This window comes from Scomber scombrus, chromosome 1 (assembly GCF_963691925.1).
Source record: "Scomber scombrus chromosome 1, fScoSco1.1, whole genome shotgun sequence".
Taxonomy (NCBI): Eukaryota; Metazoa; Chordata; class Actinopteri; order Scombriformes; family Scombridae; genus Scomber; species Scomber scombrus.
The window spans coordinates 27,130,473-27,150,186 of NC_084970.1; the positions used below are offsets into that span (position 1 = coordinate 27,130,473).

At 40.0% G+C, this 19,714-nt stretch overlaps 1 protein-coding gene across 3 annotated transcripts; it reads right to left on the reverse strand.

The window, feature by feature from the left end:
• Positions 1-98: 98 nt before the first annotated feature.
• Positions 99-19,456, reverse strand: LOC133984950 (WASP homolog-associated protein with actin, membranes and microtubules). Of its 3 annotated transcripts, none has more exons than XR_009925433.1 (13): positions 18,803-19,456; positions 15,547-15,720; positions 13,933-14,083; positions 13,479-13,648; positions 11,631-11,838; positions 10,150-10,334; positions 9,435-9,521; positions 9,216-9,311; positions 6,527-6,938; positions 5,570-5,712; positions 2,864-4,240; positions 2,609-2,732; positions 99-2,214 (listed from the first exon to the last, which is right to left on the reverse strand). XR_009925433.1 is itself a non-coding variant. In XM_062424473.1 (11 exons), exons 1-11 carry the CDS (start codon positions 19,376-19,378, stop codon positions 4,079-4,081), a joined length of 2,364 nt encoding a protein of 787 aa, XP_062280457.1. In that variant the 5' UTR covers positions 19,379-19,456; the 3' UTR covers positions 2,804-4,078. The 3 variants fall into 3 exon arrangements, 1 of the variants encoding a protein (XP_062280457.1); XR_009925432.1 differs by having other exon boundaries at positions 99-2,401; XM_062424473.1 differs by lacking the exons at positions 99-2,214; positions 2,609-2,732 and having other exon boundaries at positions 2,804-4,240.
• Positions 19,457-19,714: the final 258 nt, after the last annotated feature.

The window sequence follows — 19,714 nt, forward strand, 5'->3', positions numbered from 1 at the left end:
GAGTCTTTTTTTCCTCTCTTTCTTCAAGTTGTGACTTTGCAGTGCTGGGTCATGAGTTGGGCGTGAGGAGGTTCTCCTAATCCCCACACACAAATTAGTATTGTGGGTGCTGTGTAGAAATCAACATGGTGAAAAAAAAAGAGCTTACAAATATGATTCCTGACACTGTGAAAGTGTTAAGGCATTTTTCCTGGATGAAAAGCTCAGAGGAGGAGGGAGCTGCATCCTGTCGAGGCTCCGCCACAGCACGTCTTTTCTCCACTGTTGATTTACATAGCACTAAATATAGCTGTTATCCCAACAGAGACAGCACATGAGTAAAGTTTTATCACAGTGATTTACACGTATCATTTTTTTCTGAGATCAGAACAATCAGAGCAAAAACACACAAGCTTGTTTGAAGGATGGAAAAACCTTTAAAGTCCGATGTCCTCACAGCACTGAGGAAACAACTGCAGAGGTGGATCAGAGGACACGTTGCCTTGGCAACTTAATCCCACTCACTCCTCTTTTTGTGATAAATAACACTGTGGATGATGGACTATGAGAAGTATGGATCCAGAGCTACATCCCAACAATTAATTTATAATTACACAAGAGTCAATCATCTTTCACAGCCAGTGAGACTCGTGGATGTTTGACTCCCTGGGACTATTTAATTTTCCTTCTCACCTTCAAAGGCGAGATGTTTGGCACAGGTGGAAAATGAATAAGCAGCATAAACAATCAATTTAGTGCAGAGATGATCAGTTCATTAATTAATTTGGCTGATGCAAAATGACCCGCTCTGATGCTGCAACTACCCATCGTTATAATTTCTATAAAACGTTGGAAAAAGGCCTCATGAGAAATAACCCCGAGCATCATCTTGCAGATAAATATACATTTAAAATGATATAAATTATAGAAAAAGCAGCAAACGTTTACATTCGATAAGCTGAAACCAGGAAATATTTGACAATTAAATTTTATCGACTATTAAAAATGTCACTTCACAGATTTTAATTTTTTCCAGTTCCTGTTTAATAAACATCATGAGCTTTTTCTGTCTTGTTCATTTTGTGTAAACTGAATATTAGAGATAAAAAATTTGCTGAATTAATCCAAATTAATTATTTTTACAACTGAATAATCATATAATCCCTTTTCAAATCAAAATGTCAAATATTTCCTGGTTCCAGCCTCACAGACGCTTTTGCTTTTCTTCCAAACTCTTAAACTGAATATTTTCGGGTTTTGGACAGTTGAACATAAACAATATGGAGATACCTCGGGGCTCTGAGAAACTATCTGCAAAATTTCTTCTAAATTAATCCATCATGAAAATTATAGTTGCAGCCTCTCTAAAACTTTTTGCTATGCTATCACCATGGCAGCTGCTGGACATTCATGATACCCACGGGATGAATCCTCTGACTTTTCCTCCAGTGCCACAATGAGGTTGTTTTTAGTGAAATGTCTCAACAAAAAAGTAATGACATGACATTAGACACAGATTGTGCTCAGAGGATGAGCTGTGACTTTAATGATCCTCTGAGTTAAACTACAGCACCACCATCAGGTCAAAAATACTTTGGTTTATGACCAAAAACCTGCAAAACTAATGACATAGCCAATTCTAGTTTGCCAATGTTAACATGCTAACAAGTTAAACTAAGAGGGTGAATATAGTAAACATTATCCTCTGAACGTCTCCATGTTAACATTGTCACTGTGAGCATGTTAGTATGATAAAGTTAGTTACACTTTTAGTTTAGTTTGACTGTTTGGACAAAACAAAAGTTTAGGTATTATTGTTGACTCTAGATTTAGTCACTTTTAGGACTTTTTTTATAACATCAATGAAACAGTAGCTGACAGGTTGATCGGTAATTTAAAAAAAATTAGTTGCAGCCTTTCTGTGTGTCCCCTCTCTCTACTGTTCATCGCTGTCTCTTTAACTCTCTCGGCAAGGCTCATTGTGTGACTGGTGATGAGTGGGCGAGTTGGTGAAACATCATTAAGAGACTATGCTGCACTGTACATGTGTCACAGGGAGAGAGAGAGAGATAGAGAGAAAGGAGTAGAGAGAGAGACATGGCACTGCAGGCCACTACCACAGAGACTTCCTGTTACCATGGTAACATGCTGCAGAATTTCATGTTGACGCTCCATCGCTGGGTCCGCCATGTGTGTCTTCTTCAAGGTGCATGACCTGTCTTCCACCTGAATTACCTGGATGTTACAGCACACACACACACACACACACACACACACACACACACACACACACACACACACACACACACACACACACACACACACACACACACACACACACACACACACACACACACACACACACACACACACACACACACACACACACACACACACACACAAATGCAGAGAGACGGCCGCCCTGCAAACAAGATGATGTTCAAGAGCAGCCATAACTACCGCAGCCGGCGGCAGCTCTCTAAAGTACACAGAGCTGAATAAACCAATCACAGCTGGCTGAGGATGTCTGTCACTGCAGGAGAAATATTTGAGAGCGACGGCTGCCAGGATGGATATTGCAATATGACTCATCATCATGTGGGCTTCAAATTCGGCAAAGCGCACTCACCGGAGTTCACCGGCATGAGTTGATAAGGCGTCTCTCTCTCTCTCTCTTTTAAAAGGATGTGACTCATTTCGACGAACAGAGGCTTCATCACAGCCAGGTGCGGATAACTTGTGGAGATCAGGGGCTGACGTGAGCGAAACACAAGTTCACGTCAAGTATAAAGATTTTAAAATTTAAAAGAAAACTGACGACATATTTGATTGAATGTGTTTTCATTTATTCTTAAAACACAGCAGTAACCATGTCCCAGCTCACCTGTAACACACATCTGGACACACCTCATGCCTTAAACCAATCTCTGCAGAATCAAAAGGTTTTAGAACAAAGTGCAGCAGTTAATAGCTTTATCCGCAAACCATTTAAAAGACTGTTTGCCTTACAGTAATATATTTTTATCATTTGTACATAATACATTACACCTTAACCCTTTTTAAAGGGGCTCCGATAAAGCCAAGTGCTCTGTATCACAGGTTCAAAGGTCATAAGTACAAAGATTTCCCAAAATAACCTGCCAGCCTTTCTGAGGATTCAACAGTCAACAGAGATAAAGAGGTGTAAAGTTATGCATTAAATGAAGTATCGGTGGTTTAAAAAAAACTCAAACATCTAGCATTCATTTGTCATCTCATTGGTTATGGCATCATAGAGGGAGAAATATCAGATCACATATAAATTGCACCTAAAATAACACGTTCACAAGTTTCTGAAAGAAAAAAAAACAGGACTGGACAGTGCACGAACAACGATGCAGACTTTAGACATGTAGGCTGTAAATTATTAACACTGCTGCAGTTCAGGACATCACTCTCACTTTAGTTAGTAATAAAAAAGAAAAAAACCTAAACCCTCAGTTTTCTGTAGCCCTTGAAGAGTAAAGGAATAATAATTGTTCAGATTTTTATTACATTCAAAGTAACGAATGTCAGCGGAGTTGAGAGAGAGCAGAGTGAAAAAAGGGAGTATTTGTGTCGTTGGAGTTATGTAGTGTAGTCGTCTGTTCCCCCTACTTTGTGACAGTCACATAAAAGGCCGATTCAATCATTTACACGCTGAACTACAGAACGAATTCTTCACCTTTTCCTTCTAAATCAATGATGAAGCTCAAAGCCTCATTCGTTAAGTTTTGGGATTTTCTGCAAACGAAAAATAAAAATCAGAGGAGATTAAAATCCTGATTTTTGCCGCTCGCTGTTCGCTGTTTGAATTTGAGCAGTTTGTGATGTATTACAATATCTCTGAGCTATTTATGAAAAAGACAAAGATGATTACGACTTCAGCAAACAGCAATATCAAATTCAGAGGCGGCCCTAATCCTGCCCTCGTCAAAGAAGCTTTTGAGGGTGATAACTTGGCAGCAACATAAGCCGCAGCTCAGAACCGTGAAAGGAAACAGAGCAGGGTGATGTAAGAACAGCTTCATCGGCGTGTGTGTTTGTGTACATGTGTGTGTGTGTGTGTGTGTGTGTGTCCTCAGCTGTCCCAGTCTCCACTCTGCGTCTCGTCGTCTCCTCTGTCGTCAGAGTCAGAGTCGGAGTCGGCCGACACCTTCTTCATCCTCAACATGGCAGCTTTGATGCTGCGCTCCAGCTCGTTGTCTGCACCGCTCGGGACTTCTGAGCGCGCTGGAACCACCTGCAGCAGATGACAAGAGTCAACTTAGCGTCACTTTTTCTTCAGGGGTTCATTTTTTAACCTCCCGACCAAAGTGCCACCGGTTATCTTCGGCGGAGAAATCAAAGCTGATCATAGCAGGAACGAATAACATTAATGATGTAAGTGTTCCAGGGAGCCGGTGTTGATGACACAGGAGCCACAGCTGAATGAGTATGCGTCATGTGTGTGACGAGTCCAAATGTCTGCACAATAGGTCTACTAAGATCAGCTGTCTGATCAGCTTCGGTCAGGAATATTCATATAGGAACATTTTATCAATCATCTCAAACTCTTTGTGATCAAATCTTTGTATCGTAACAGGAAGCTGACTGGTTGAAACATTTTACTACAGAGTGAGAGTGCATGAGTGAGTGAGAAAGATAGAAATCAACAAAATTCATGTTAGTGGATGATTTCTTTTAGCCACACTAGTGATGTAGCTCTAGAGATGACGGCGTCTCAATCTTGATCCAAGTTACTTTAACTCAAGTGCCAGAAACAGGTCAACATTTCTATTTGTAAAAACACCCTGACAGCTTCACAGAGCTGTAGACTCTTGTCGAGCTGAGTCTTGTTCATTTCCCAAACTGTTGTCAGGTGATCCAGAGTGTCAGACACTAATTATCACCTTGGGGAACCTGGACTGCAGCCATTTTTAGTTCTGTAAATACTATAATCAGAACTAATAAATGCAAATCCAACATATCTAAATGAAACAATAATCAAAACAGTTTATGCACAGATGGCTGATTAAACTAGACTAATGTTTGGTATTCTTTTATTCTTATTATTACAGTAGACTAAGTTCATTGTCATCTTAAAAAGTAGCAAAAAAATACTCAAAAGGCACACGATTCCCTTAAAACCACAGACAGTAAAATCAAACTACACTCCTCTATTATTCTTCAAGGATACGACTGGTTATATTCTGTATTTTTGTTATTATCCACAAATCCCTTAAAAAGAGCAACAATGCATCTGTCCATCTTCCCCAGACGGTGTCTCAGCCCCTGAGTGTGTTGGTTCTTACTGAAGATATAAATCTTTCAAATCGGGTTATATACTTTTATATTTATAAAAGGCTCAGCAGTTTCCTCAAACAGCTGGCCACTGTAGATTTCAGTAAATGTTACGCACAGTCAAGAGTGCATTTGTTAGGGACTATTTTCAGCCTTGGATTAACAGTGTTCATGGTAACAGGGGGAACATTTCACCAATGGGAACAGGAGTCTCATTTTTGTGTTTTTATATTACAATATTATCAGATGTATAATTTAAACTGAAAGTCTCTATTTTAGAGCATCTCACCTTCTTCAGCATGACTCCTTGTCGGATGGCAGACATCAGGCTGCTCCTCGGGTCAGCTGCAGGGGTCTCTGTCTTAGGAGTGGGGACCTTTCGAAGCTGGATCTGTCCACGCTGCAGCGAGGCCAACACTTCATCCATCGTTCCTACAGTGATGCAACAGTGAAGGAATTACAGCAAGTTTTACAACCATCGAAGCAGCTGCACTGGAAGGAAATGAGACAAACTGTAAAAAATTCCTTTTGAGGATAACCTTCAACTTAAACACCAAATGTGCTGATTATGTACAGTCTCAGGTGTGCAATAATGTTTTAATTTCACTGCTGATTAAGCGACTGAAACATTTTCACAGAGCTCTCCCAAGTTCTCACTGCTGCATGATAAAAACATCCTCCTGAGTGAACTCCATTTCACCAAAAGCTCTGAAAAATAAAGTCGTGTTGGACGTCACTGTCTCCCTGCAGCTGAGAGTGTGCATCAGCAGGACCACAACTGAGGTAAATGCCTTCTCTGGCCTCATGGGGGAAGTTGGAAATTTAGGACAGAACACCATGTACAAGTGCGCGCGCGCGCGCACACACACGCGCACACACACACACACACACACACACACACACACACACACACACACACACACACACACACACACACACACACACACACACACACACACACACACACACACACACACACACACACACACACACACACACACACACACACACACTTTTCTCTGAAACAAACAAGCACAACCTTCCCTGAAGTCGGACATATTCACAGATCCTTCTCCATCTCTATCACCGTTATCCTTGTCATGTGAAGAAGTGGCCACTTTTGCTCCATTCACACTTTGAGCTCAAAATGAGACTCAACAATTAATGATTTATAGATCATTTATAGATTATAGATCAATACAACAGAAACATAACTGGAGAGCAGAATGACTTATTTCTTTCTCACCTATGTTTTGTTTGAGCATGTTCTTGGCAGGAAAAGGAGGGTCCTCTTTTTCACTGAGAGGCATTGGTTTGTCCTCCGCAGAACGTGAAGCACTGACGGGCGGAGGAGGTAAGGCAGGGGGTGGTGGAGGTGGAGGCAGAGGAGGTGGCGGTGGAGGTGGTGGTGGAGGAGGTACAGTAGGAGCGTTTGTTGTCGGAGGCGGCGGTGGAGCGAATATTTGGACAGGGATGTCTCGAGGCTGCTGTTTCTTGGGTGTTTTTTTGCATCTGGGTGCAGGACGGATGGAGGGTGCGCCGTCAGAGGAGGGAGACTTGCCGAGGCTGATGATGGACAGCGGCTGGGAGGGACACGGCGGCTCTGAGGGAGACATCCTGGACTGAGGAGTCTTCAGGATGTACTGACCGTGTCGCTTCTTGAAAAGAGAGGAAGGGAAGTGAGAGAAGACATAAGAAATAAAGACATTATCTTGTCTAATGTTCAAAGAGAGAGAGGGACGGCCAAGACACAAGACGATGCTCGCACATCAAATGTTCTTTGGTCTCACAGCGACTTGAAATTAAACTGAAGTGACGGAGGGAATGTGCACAAACAAAGACGCTTACATTTAAATTCACAATGCTTAGACAGAGAGAAAATATCAGAACTCCAGAAATCAACAACAATCTAAAGAACTGACGATCTTACCAGAAACTGCACTTAGTAGCATTTCTGTAGCATTCGATCATATCAGAAAAACTTCTTCAATGTTGAGAATAATAATTATAATAACAGTAAATCTGTTTAGAAAGGCTCTATATGAATACAATTACTAAACTATTAACAGTAAAACAGAGTAAACTACCAGAAAGATTTTAAAGAGAACAGAATAAAACAATGAAAAAAGGTTACAAACAGTAAAACACTGAAGATAAAGCTTTATAATAAAAGTGAATTATAATCTGTTCCAGATTTGGCAGCCTGGGACGCTCAGACAAGGACGTCTGAGGCTGGAGGGCCTGGACAGAAAAGGTCTGGATACCTCAGTCGCCCCTTCCTGATGATGAGGGAGTAACAGATGAGCAATGTAACGGTCTGCCCATGCAAAGCCTTAAAAGGTACAACAAAGTCTTCGAATTAATTCTCTGTCTCACAAGGAGCCAGTACAGAGATGCAAGAAAGCAGGTGATCAGATTACCCGGCAGATTCTGGGGTCAGACGGAGGTGAGCTGTTGACTTTACTGCGTAGGCAGCGAGGAAAGACACACAGTCTCAAGATCTGCAACTGCTAAAAAATGATTAATGATGACTTTAGCTTTTTTCCTCTGCTGAGGGAAGCAGGATTGTACCAACCTGAATACTTTTCTTCATATTAGATGATAAATAGATATGATAGAGGAGCTTTTGTGGAAGTGAGGGCCAATTAAAAGAATCTCGGATTTGATTAATTTAGTTGCAAAAAAATCATAGCTTTTAATATTGAAATGACAGCGGAGGAGTCTGGCTACACGTACAGTGTCGTGTTGCTATTTTCAGGGTCAAGAAATACCTCAATTTTTTAGCCACTATAGATGAGAAGTCTTTAAAATAACATGTCAATTTGTCAAACTATCTATTGAAGATCATGTGATGCAATTAAAAGCTCCTGAACAGCTAGTGAGTGGACACTGTGGTGAGATTGTTTGAGCTTTTATCAGGGTCAAGGTTGAGTTTTCAGTCTCATCTATACATTTACCACACGTTAGAGCTCATCAGAGACCAGTGTATCAGTGTAGGTTTATATGTTGGTTGATATGCAAAAAGTTAAAACAAAACCTGTAAATGAACAGAACAAAGCTTATCATTTAGAGACATTACAAATGATGTTGAGCAGACTCCACTGTTACAACTCTGCAACACACAAGCTGGCTGATGGGCTGATTATAGTGAAGCAGATGGAAGAGTGGAGTGTTTAACTGAACAATATTTTGGCACCAGAACGTCTTTGTCACAATTCTTTGATATCTGAATGTGAGAAATGTTTGTGTTCATGGAGTCAGTTTCAGCCAAATAGCTTGAACACCACACTACAACAGTTTTTGTTGGAGCCAAATTATGTTTTACATGTTTAAATAAATGAATGCAGTCTGTATTTTGTTTAACAGTTCATGTGGATGGAAATAAATTATTTATTTTATTGAATATGTTAATGATAAATAGGTAAAAGGTCAGCTAAAACCCTTTAATATAAGTTATGTTTACGTAACAATGAGGCAACAGTATTTTAAGCTTTCTGTTAAGACAGTATTTTACGTTACTGTCGCTTTAAGAGTTTTCTTACCGTAATACTTTTCTGATTAGGAGAACTTAACTTTGAACACTCCTGTAATAAGATACCGCAAAACTGTGGAATAATTTATCTTTCTAGTCCTGTGTAAGTGAATGTACACGAGTTAAGCTAAGGCAATTGATGAGCTTCAACTAACACAGTCTTGTTTCCTTATCTCTTCCCCTCCTCACTGGCAGCGCTACTGCACCTTTAACTTTCTAGCACAACACTCGTTCACAATCGCAGCACTTTTGTCATCAGGACTTTCTCCGGTGTGGATGAGCTGAGTAGTTAATAACTGAGTTTTAATTTTGAATTAAGTGAGAGTGTATGAAGCTGGTGCCTCCGGGGCTTTATTAAAGGAGTGAAGCTGCAGGAGGAGGTGGAGCATAGACAGAGCCTGACCTCTCTGAAGGATCGTAATCTGCTCAGAGTCTTCTCTCGCTCCTGGTCAACCCACTCTTTCCTCTTCTGCTCCTCCTCTTTCTTCTTCTCTCGTTTCTGCAGACAACAGAGGGAGACAGTGAGGGTAAGATTACAGAGAGAATTGGATCCAGCTTCATTTGTGGCTTCTGCCGTCGTCTGAGTGTCTCTGTGGGCTGTCTCGTTGCCGTGGTGACGTACCAAGTGGATTTGATGATGCTGGGCAAAGACTATGGAGCTCTGCTTGGCTGTGACATGCTTCTGCTCGTTGGCCTCCATGCACTGATCCTAAAGACACAGAAAACACAAATGAAGCACCTTTTCCATTTACACACCACAGTCAGAATTTAGAGATTTCTTTGGCAAGTTTGTCCTTCACACTTCAGAAAACACCAGTGAAACTGAGAATGAAGGTCAAACATGTTCTTTTAAATCTCACTGTGTCCTCCTTTTTTCATTTTCATTGCACTGTGAAATATTTATACATGTGACTCTTATTGCCTGTGGTGAGCCTATAACCAGGGGATTGTTTCTAGTGTGTCCTGAGCAATAAAATGTTTTTAATCAGACAAATGAGTGTGTAGCCAGCAGCAGGAGAAAATGCCAGCTGCTCCAACTGTGCTTAAATCACTGCGTCAGCTAAAAATAAAACTATATAATAAAAAAAATAGTAAAAAAAATCTCAGCAATTCAGTATGTGAAGGGGACGGAGAGAAGCTACAGCTCCCATTAGTTTTTACAACTATAAAAAAGAAGCTCTGGTCATGAGCTATATTATGATTTCTGACTATTTCAAATCCTACAGCGATGAAGTGAGTGTTGTAAATATGCCATATTATGACACAGATCATAAGTTTGACCTCTAAATAAACCAAAATGCCATTAAAATGAATGTTGAGTTGGTGAGAAGATTCACCTTTTTGTTGCGGAGGTATGCTCGCCGGGCACAGATGTTGCCTCTCTTGGTCTCCAGGGTCTGCAGGCGTCTTTTGAACTGATTGACAACCGGAGAATGTGCTTGTTGAATACCAGTGTGGACCAGGCTCTGCAGCTCCTCGGGATCCTCACACACATCATAGTACACCACCTCCTCATTCAGCTCTACAACACATACACATTTCATCAGATACTGCTGCTACTCAAACGAGTGTCATTCTTAAACCAGCGTTTCCTTCATTTTCCATTAGAAGCAGATTCTGTCCTCAACATGTGATGTCATGATGCTTCATGCATTATTTTGGGAACTTAACTTCATAACAAAGAGCTTCAGTAGCTTAAGAAAAGTGCAGTATCAGCATTATAGCAGGAATTAAAGGAGAAAGTCATTCTGGAGTTGTCTAACTTTCGCCTAATTTCAGTATAATTTCATGTGTTATTGATTTATCATACTGCTTTGCTGTCTTTTTGCATACCGATTACATTTACATGTGATCTGCATATTATCTCGTGTGACCAGTGACTTAGAAAGAATTCTGGTGTCAACATGAAGTAGATTTTTTTTTTAAATAACTTCCAATGAAGGCATCAGACAGTCCTTGCCCACTGATGAGCATTGTAAGTTGGAAAGTAACCTGAAACCAGTCAAGGTAAGGACACACACAGCCAAAGTCACCACACACACACACACACACACACACACACACACACACACACACACACACACACACACACACACACACACACACACACACACACACACACACACACACACACACACACACACACACATAAACATCCCAGTCCCCTGGAGGGGCAATTAGGGAATATTACATGCACCAAATATTTGCCCAAAGTAAACTCTTACTACTCTTACTTATACAATATGCAGAGTGACCAGAAAAACAGACGGATTTCAAACTATTACTTTAAAATAAACTACTGGCAAGTATTTTAAAAGGGACAGTTCAAAAAAAAATGACAGATCATTTATTTTTGATCATTTATCAAGTTTTGATATATCCACCTCTAAGATGTCATTGTTGACAATGGATTTTTTTTGGGGGGGGGGTTTTGGTTTGGGTGACTTGACCCTTTAATTAAGCTTGTACTTATTGCAGCTTTTTTATTACAAAGCATTACATATTCAAGTGTTTCTGCTTTTGTGGTCACTCTGCATTTTATTTCATTATTTTGAATAAGACGGCAATTTGTACAAGTTTCACAGTATGAGGAAACTTTGTGCCATTTTGTACTTGGAGCATCTGGTATTAAGATTTTCTTAAAAATCAAGTGTTCTTGACTGTGGAGTGTTTCATAGATCTATACATTTATTTAGTAAGAGTGTTTTAAAGTGCACTGTAGTTGACAGTGATTTGATTTTGCTCAAAAAGACGATATGTTTAATGCCTCCTCTGTGTCCCCATCTACTGAGGCACTTATTCATTACAGTAAGTATACCTTTAATCTGTCTTCGCACGGAGTCTATCTGAGCCACCAGTAGCTGCTCCTCATTCTTCAGGATCTCAAACTTGGTGTCATACAGCTCTAGTTGGGTTTCATAGAACTGCAGCTCCAGCTGATCCACGGTGTCCTGCTGCTGGCCGTCCTCAGACACACCCCCAGGATCAGATCTCTGGTTCTGGTCTCTGCTTGACAAGCCGCCCATCTGTACCACCACAAAGAAAAATGTCAAGTCAGCCCTTATAAAGGATCACACCTGTATCTGCATATTACAAACTATTCAACACTTAGGACCTGATTTTTATGGGACTGAGCTACTGAGTTAACTCACAGAGACTTGAAATGTGTTGAATGAGTTGTACATTGTATTATAGACAAGCAGGAATTATTAAAAAAACTGTTCTCAATGTGTTCGAAGACGCCTTGAATGAATTTCATTTTAGCTTCAAACAGAAACCTATTTATTGCAAGAAGAACCTCCACATCAACCGTTCTTATTGCCTTCTGGGCTCAATTTTGTGGCACCACTGCTTGTGAACGCAATACTTTTTGACAGCTGCCTCAAATTTAGGATGCTTGAGTGTCACAGAACATAAAACATTGAGTTTAGAAAAAATAGTCCCTGCTTTCAGCTACATTACCAGGTGAAAATACCCAAAGTTTGACACAAAAACAAAGTTAATGGTCTGTGACTGATAAATCATCTCAAGCCAGTTTAATTCTATGTGAGCTGATTGTGATGAAATGAGCTGAAACCAACAATTATCTGGAGCGTAGATATGTTCAGTGATACTACTGAATATGCTTATTATGTAATTTACGAGTTTACACATTCAAAGCATATGTACGCTCTTTAATGCTTTGAATTATGACACTAAAGAGTGAACTGAACTCCAAACATACATATACACACACTAAATGTAGTAAAGGTGTCACACTATGTCATCTGCAGGTTCAGATAACAGAGCCACTGAGTTATGCTGCCACCAGCTAAAGATTTTGCGTAGGTGAAGCTCACTGATCTCATTATAAACTCACACACACACACACACACACACACACACACACACACACACACACACACACACACACACACACACACACACAGCTGTTTCATTCTGTAAAGGCTGATGTTGATTTCACAGTGGTAGACACTGCCAGCATCCTAAAAGCTGATTTTTAAAGAGCTTAATGGATGAATAATGCAGCCACATGACGTTGAAGGTGCTGAAGGTGATCTCTGTTCTCTTTTGAATCTCAAAAGCGCAGCATGACGCCCTACAGCAGCAGGTAATTCACTGCTGTTTTCTCCAAATACTCTGATTCTGGCACGTACACCCTCTGAACTAACAGACAGTCATGTAGCTGGCACATTTGGAGTATGTATACACACACACACACACACACACACACACACACACACACACACACACACACACACACACACACACACACACACACACACACACACACACACACACACACACACACAGACGTACTCACTTATTCATGCGTGCAGGTTTTGGGGGTGTATTGAGGGGATTTTCTGTGTTTTTAGAGAGGCTTTATAAATAGATCAAAGGACTACAGCAGCCAGAGATTCAGATCAGACTGGAATACCAAGTGAAAGATACACTAGAGCAAGTAGGCGCTGTGGCAAATCTCTGGAGACTTCACTACAAACACAGTGTCACCCTTGGTACTAGAAATAAAGATCTGAATGACTAACTAAAGCTTTACAACTGTGTCAGAGTCAATACGCCAACACGGGATGTGCGCATCAATTACAGCTACAACTAGGAAAGGAGTGGTTTGTGTTAATCAAAGAAACTGTGCGACACACACCCGTTCTCTGATGCTGTCTTTCTTGCGGCTGAGGCACATCTCTGCAGTTCTCATATGCTGCAGGGTTTCTTTGGCCAATAGGAAGCGTAGTTTCTCCAGTCTAGGAGCAGCAGACGCCCAGGCAGCAGCCCCAAAACGACGCTTATCCTCCTCCATCTGCTTTAACATACCTAAACGTGTGCACAAAAGTGTTTATACATGTCTGCTACCTACAAATGGACATGAACACAAGATAATAACATATTTTAAAAGGGAAACCATCCATAAGTAGGTTCACAACGTTAGAAATAATAATGTTTAGTTTTAATTATTTGAATATTACATCATATAAACAATAAACATGTTAGCTGCAGCTACTTGTGACTCCGATGCTCGTTTTCATGTTGCTGATATGTAAAAGTCATAATGAATTCATTCACACACAAATGAGAGAAACAAACACAATAACTTATACCAGCTAGAGCCTTTGAAGTCTGTGCAAAGTAGGTGACAGTGATGTCCTGAATTGAGGCGATTGCGTCTTCTGCTTTTGTTCTCCACTCCTCCGCCTCCTTCTCCAGAGCTGTAATTCTCTTAGGACCCAAGTCCTCAAACTCCAAAGACTTCTGCAGCCGATCAGGGAGAGAAAAACAGCGGACAGTTAAACACTTGGTGATTTAATGCTGTCTTTTTACAGTTACTTAACCCACATGTAACTCTGACTATTTTTTCTTTCAGTTCATAAAGAAATGAAAATGCTCTAGAGATGAATCACTCCATTAGTGCCACACTTTGTGAGGGTCACCACAGCCCAGAATGAAAGGGGACATGTAGTGATCGCTGACTGAGATGAAATTGTGTTTTTCAGTAATAAACAACATTGTGGGTTGGTGGTCACGGTGACGGCAGGAAACAGCGTGACGGGTGTCGCTTCTACTCTAACACTGGATTTGTTCCCTGGTGGAACACGTATGTAGAGTTTCCATTACAGAAAACTGTAGCCGGTCTACGTGTCCTGGAAGTTTTCAATATCCTGGACGAATAGGAGAAATTTTACCTGTAATATCAATATTATATATTATCTGTGTTTATTGAACTTAAAAACAATCATTCTTCATATAGCCTGCCCTAACATCAGACTTAAAAATGTCTGACTAGATTTTCCTAGTAATTATCAAATCAAATTAATTATCATTCATTATCACAGAAACCCAGAATAATCAATTTGAATTTCAATTGAGATTTACTGATTGAGCATTACTAATATAATATAACTGGCATCATCAGCAGACACATGGGAACTTTAAATGTGTTCAGAGCTTTTTATATAATTGCTTTTAATTTATAAAAGTCTGTCGCACACCTTTGAGTTAAGAAGGTTCCACGAAGCTCCTTTTTTGATTTTGTTAAATGTTTTACAGTAAATTACTGCAAATCCAATATATTTCAACTAATGCTAAAACAATGCTTCTCTCTCTTCTCCCTTTCTCCCTCTCCTCTTTATTTCTCCTTTCTCCCTCTTCTCTCTCTCTCCCTAAACCCCTACTGGTCGACGCAGATGGCCGCTCAATTAGAGCCCGGTTCTGCCTGAGGTTTCTTCCCGTTAAAGAGAAGTTTTCCTTACTGCTGTCGCCAAGTGCTGCTCATGGGGGAATGTTGGGTCTCTTTAAATGAAAGAGTTCAGTCTAGACCTGCTCTATGCGTAAAGTGCTTTGAGATGACTTTTGTTGTGATTTGGTGCTATTTAAATAAAAATTGATTGATTGATTGACTCAATTCACTTGACTGTACAGATTTTGGTGTGTTATGCTAGTAGCAGCTAATGACAGGCTCTCCTGAAACAGAGATGAGGGGCTACAGAGGTAACTTCACTTCTTTTTAACTCCGCACTCACAGATCTAACTTGTGTTCTTCAGCCTGAACTGATATTATTAACTCAACCTTGACAATTTTATCAGATTTCACTCAGCTCCTCCTGGACGCTCCCACACATTTTCATTTACATATGCTGTCGTACGACCCAAGACCTGTAAACAAACACTGTGTAAAATTGGTGGAGTTCCCCTTTAAGTAATGTGCTTATAATTACCAGGATCTCCAACTTGTAGAGGCATGCCAGCTCTCTCATGTCCCTGAAAGGTTGCAGCAGGTACTGGAAGAAGGTGGTGGCCACAGTGACCAGGTCCTGGTAGGACTCGTCCTCCTCCTCGTAGATGCTGAGCAGCGCGACCATCCCGTCGGCACTGCCGTGACTCTGCAGCAGCTGTAAGGAGAGAAGACATTATCATCATTAGGCAGGATTTATTCTCATAGCCCACAGCCACGTTTTTTCTTCTGTATGACTTTTTAGATGATTAGGATTGACTGTTCATACCGATCAAATCTGATTAGTTGATGAATCATTTTGTCAATCATAAATTAGCCTGCAACTATTTTGATAATCGATTGTTTAAAGAAAATTTGTCTGATTTCAGCTCCTCATCTTCTCCAGTCAGAGAATTTTCTGACCTTTCTGTTTCACATCATTGAAACATAAAGGTCTTTAGCTGTCTGATTTCTTCATAAGAAAATGGTATAAAAAGGGTTCACCTGCACAACATAATCCTCTCACCTGCTCTTTTCATGTTTATAAAGGGACAAAACATGGATTAACTATGAGATACAATGCTAATGGTTACAGCCTAATGCAAAACCGGACATTATAGGATAATTACAGAGTATTTATTTTATTGGTATTTATTATGTATTTACTGCAGGTCTGCTGTGTTGAGCTGTATTAGATGGTGAAGATTTTTATGTGAACACCGACTGTATTATTTCCTTTGTCTCGAGTCCTCGGCTTTGTGGAGTTGTTGTGTTGGATTTCAGTCACGGAGTAAACAGATGGTCACATTACATTTTTGTGTTTGAATCGTGTCAAAGTGCAGCAGCATGAAGCAGTCAGTGTAGCTGTTGCACAATACTTCAGCTGATTATGACAAATAAACACAGTGAGTGTTTGCTGCGTCACTCTAAGTCTGTTTTTCAGATTAGCACCACCGCTGAGTGGAGCTCGACCTGCAGGGTAACATTAAAATACAGAGCATTAAGAGATTTCACTGTACAGACCCGACAATTAAAAGGAAAAAAAAAAAAGGTTCCCATTTAAAAACAGCAGAAATAAAATGTTGCTAATAAAATCTCCTCTTGGGCGTGATTTAAACGCTTTAATTGCTTCTCACTTCTTCTTTTGATAAATTTTGTCTGGTTTGTTCACATCATCTGTTTCAAGTGCATCAAAATGGTTTTCTAAGACTTCTACTGTGCTTTTTGGATATGGTGAAAAACAAGCAAGAGGCACAGAAGAAGAAAGCAGCCAAACAAGGCTGAGATTTGTTTGAGAGCGCTGTTCAAGATCAGAGGCTCATTGTTTGTCTCGAACGTCTCATTTTCACGTTTATATGTAGATATACAGTACCAGTCAAAAGTTTGGACACACTTTCCCATTCACATCAGTGAGAAAGTGTGTCCAAACTTTTGACTGGTATTCAGCATTTTTTTAGCAAATACTGCTAAAACTAATGCAGTCTAATTCAACAGTATAAATACTACCTTCATGTTCATTGTTTTATTTTAAATGTTTTGTTAAAATTTGAAGTCTTCCCACATTCATATAACAAGTTAACAAAATACTAATATTACATTATTTTCACAACACTTCTTTGTTGACTTTTGTTAATAAAATTGACAAAAAGTATATATACCCTTTTGATTAAATATGATACCGCTGTAAACATTTAAGTCAGTATTTTCCTTTTGAACAAAATAAAAGCTGCAGGATCTCTCTGTCTGCATCGTGGCTCTTTTGATCTTTATTATTACAAAATGATTTCATGTTTTCAGTTTGTTCAGTTTAGAAGAAAACTTGTAAAACATGGTGGGAAAAAATGATCTAGCTGGCTTTTGTTTTTAACAGTTGTGGTTTTATAACGTAAATAACACAGTAACAGAGGGAATAAATAACAGTCAAAGTAAATAAATTTAAAAGTAAAAGTAAATATTTTTCTTTATAATTAAACATAAGCTTCATGTTAGTTGAATATTTCCCTTCTGAACAAAACAAGGAGGCTTCATGACCTCATCTGCTATCAGGTTAGTGAGGCTATTCATTAGTTTAAAGAAAGTGGTCTTCAATGAAATATATATAATAAATAATAGTTAATACACTTTTATTTTCTTGTATTTGTTTAACGCAGTAGTTCTCAAACTTTTTCACACCAAAGACCCCTCAACAGACACAATTAGACCACCAACTGACAAGATTTTGTCCTAGGATCCCCCGCCTGATAATATTTGTGCTTTCATTTTTTAAATACCCTATATAACAATAATAATAATATAATAATACCCTATATAAATGCTGCTTGTAATGTGTTTTAAGATAACCCTCATGAAGGCCACAAGCTGAAATGTGTTGGTCTGTTAATAAAGTCATCCTATACTACAAGTGTTGCTGGAGCTTTGAATTTCCTCAGACTTTTTTCCTTCTCCGTGCTCTTTGGAATTAGTTGAAGTAGTGCCAGAAACCTCCACCCTGTTTCTATAGATGTTTTATCACATCATGACATTGTGATACTTATGGAGGTATAGTGAAAATGCATTATTGCCCTTTTTGCTGGGGACCCCTGAAGGACCCCTCTTTGAGTACTGGCACTGGTTTAAGGGGACTCATAATTGATTGACTTTCCAAACTCCAACATAGTAAGTTAGGTTTTCTATAGCGGCCCCTTGGCTCTGGGACATCCTGCCAGGGGCCATTAGACAGGATAAGACCGTTGATACTTTTAAAATGCATCTGAAGACTCAGCTTTTATTATCTGGCTTTTAATTGTGTTTTATTTGTTTGTTTGTTTTCTTTTGGGTTATATATTAAACTTGAATTAGGAACAAGGATTAAATATACACAAAATGCGGCCTATATGTGATGGAATAAAAACCCATACCAATATCTGTGATTGGCCAATATCAGCTGATAATATTAGTTGACCCATATATCGGTCTGGCTCTAGAAATGCCTTATTGACTGTATTATAGACTGTAGCCTACAATGCTGCACTATAATTGCCCTTTAAGGCCATTTTTTTTGTTTTTGATTTTATTGTTGTATACATTTGTTTTTTCTTATATCACAATTTTTTTGAGCTGCTGTAGCAATGAGTTTTCCCCACTGTGGGACACATAACTAGTTGACTCTCCAAACTCCAACACAGTAAGTTAGGTGGCGGTAATGCACCTTAAAGCTGGTGTCCCACCCTCCATAAAACAGAAGAAAGCAGAAGAAGACCCTCTCACTCTCTCCACCTCACCTGCCGCAGGTGACCCTTGGCCCTGGACATCTCCTCCTGCATGGTCTTCCTCTTGAACTCCTGCAGGTTTTCAAAGTACTCCTCCACGTCCCTCTCATCCTGACTGAAGAGGGTGTCGAGGACGATCTTCCGGCCGCAGATGTCGATGGCTGTGCTGAAGTACTTCTCCAGCCTCCTGCAAGGCGCGTCGAAGTCTCGCTCGTCCTCCTCCTCGGTGCCTGACCTCCGACTCAGGAAGAGCAGGTCCCAAATGTTGCCCTCCTCAAACTCAGACAAGTCCGGGAAGCAGGAGGCCAGGACGTCTGCGACACATGTGAATTGTTGATGGATGTGTTTTAAGTCGCTGACGGAAAAGAGTCCAGCCCAGCTTATTTCAGAGTCTCCCACATTGACTTCAGCTCTCCTCTTCTGTCTCTGTAATGTCCGATTGTGGCAGGTGACAGCAAACTTACACTCGATGACGTTCCACTGCACGATAAAACCCAGCTTAAACGACTCCGTTTCCTCAAATATGTTGCTCTTGACGGCCACCCAGCCCTCCAGACTGTCTAACCTCTCACATTCAATGCTGTTCATCTTGTTTTGTTCAATAAAAAGAGCCGTTTCACTTTGTTCAATCCGCCAAACTGCTGGCTCTGTTTACAACGTCCGCCATTTGCGTGACGTCAGTTGCTTTCACGTACCCAAGAGATGTCGGAAAAATGTTGGTTAAAGATGTTTTGCTACTACAGCTCAGAGAATAATGCTGCAGAATAACTTATTAAAATCACTTAAACTAGTATAAAAAAGCTAAGAAATTCAAATCGACAAAAGCAGTATAGTAGGAAAAAAAAGTAGCAGCGTAAGGGTGAAAGTGATAAAGATGAATAAACTAAAATAAAATACCATATACAGTAAACCATCTCTGTAAGT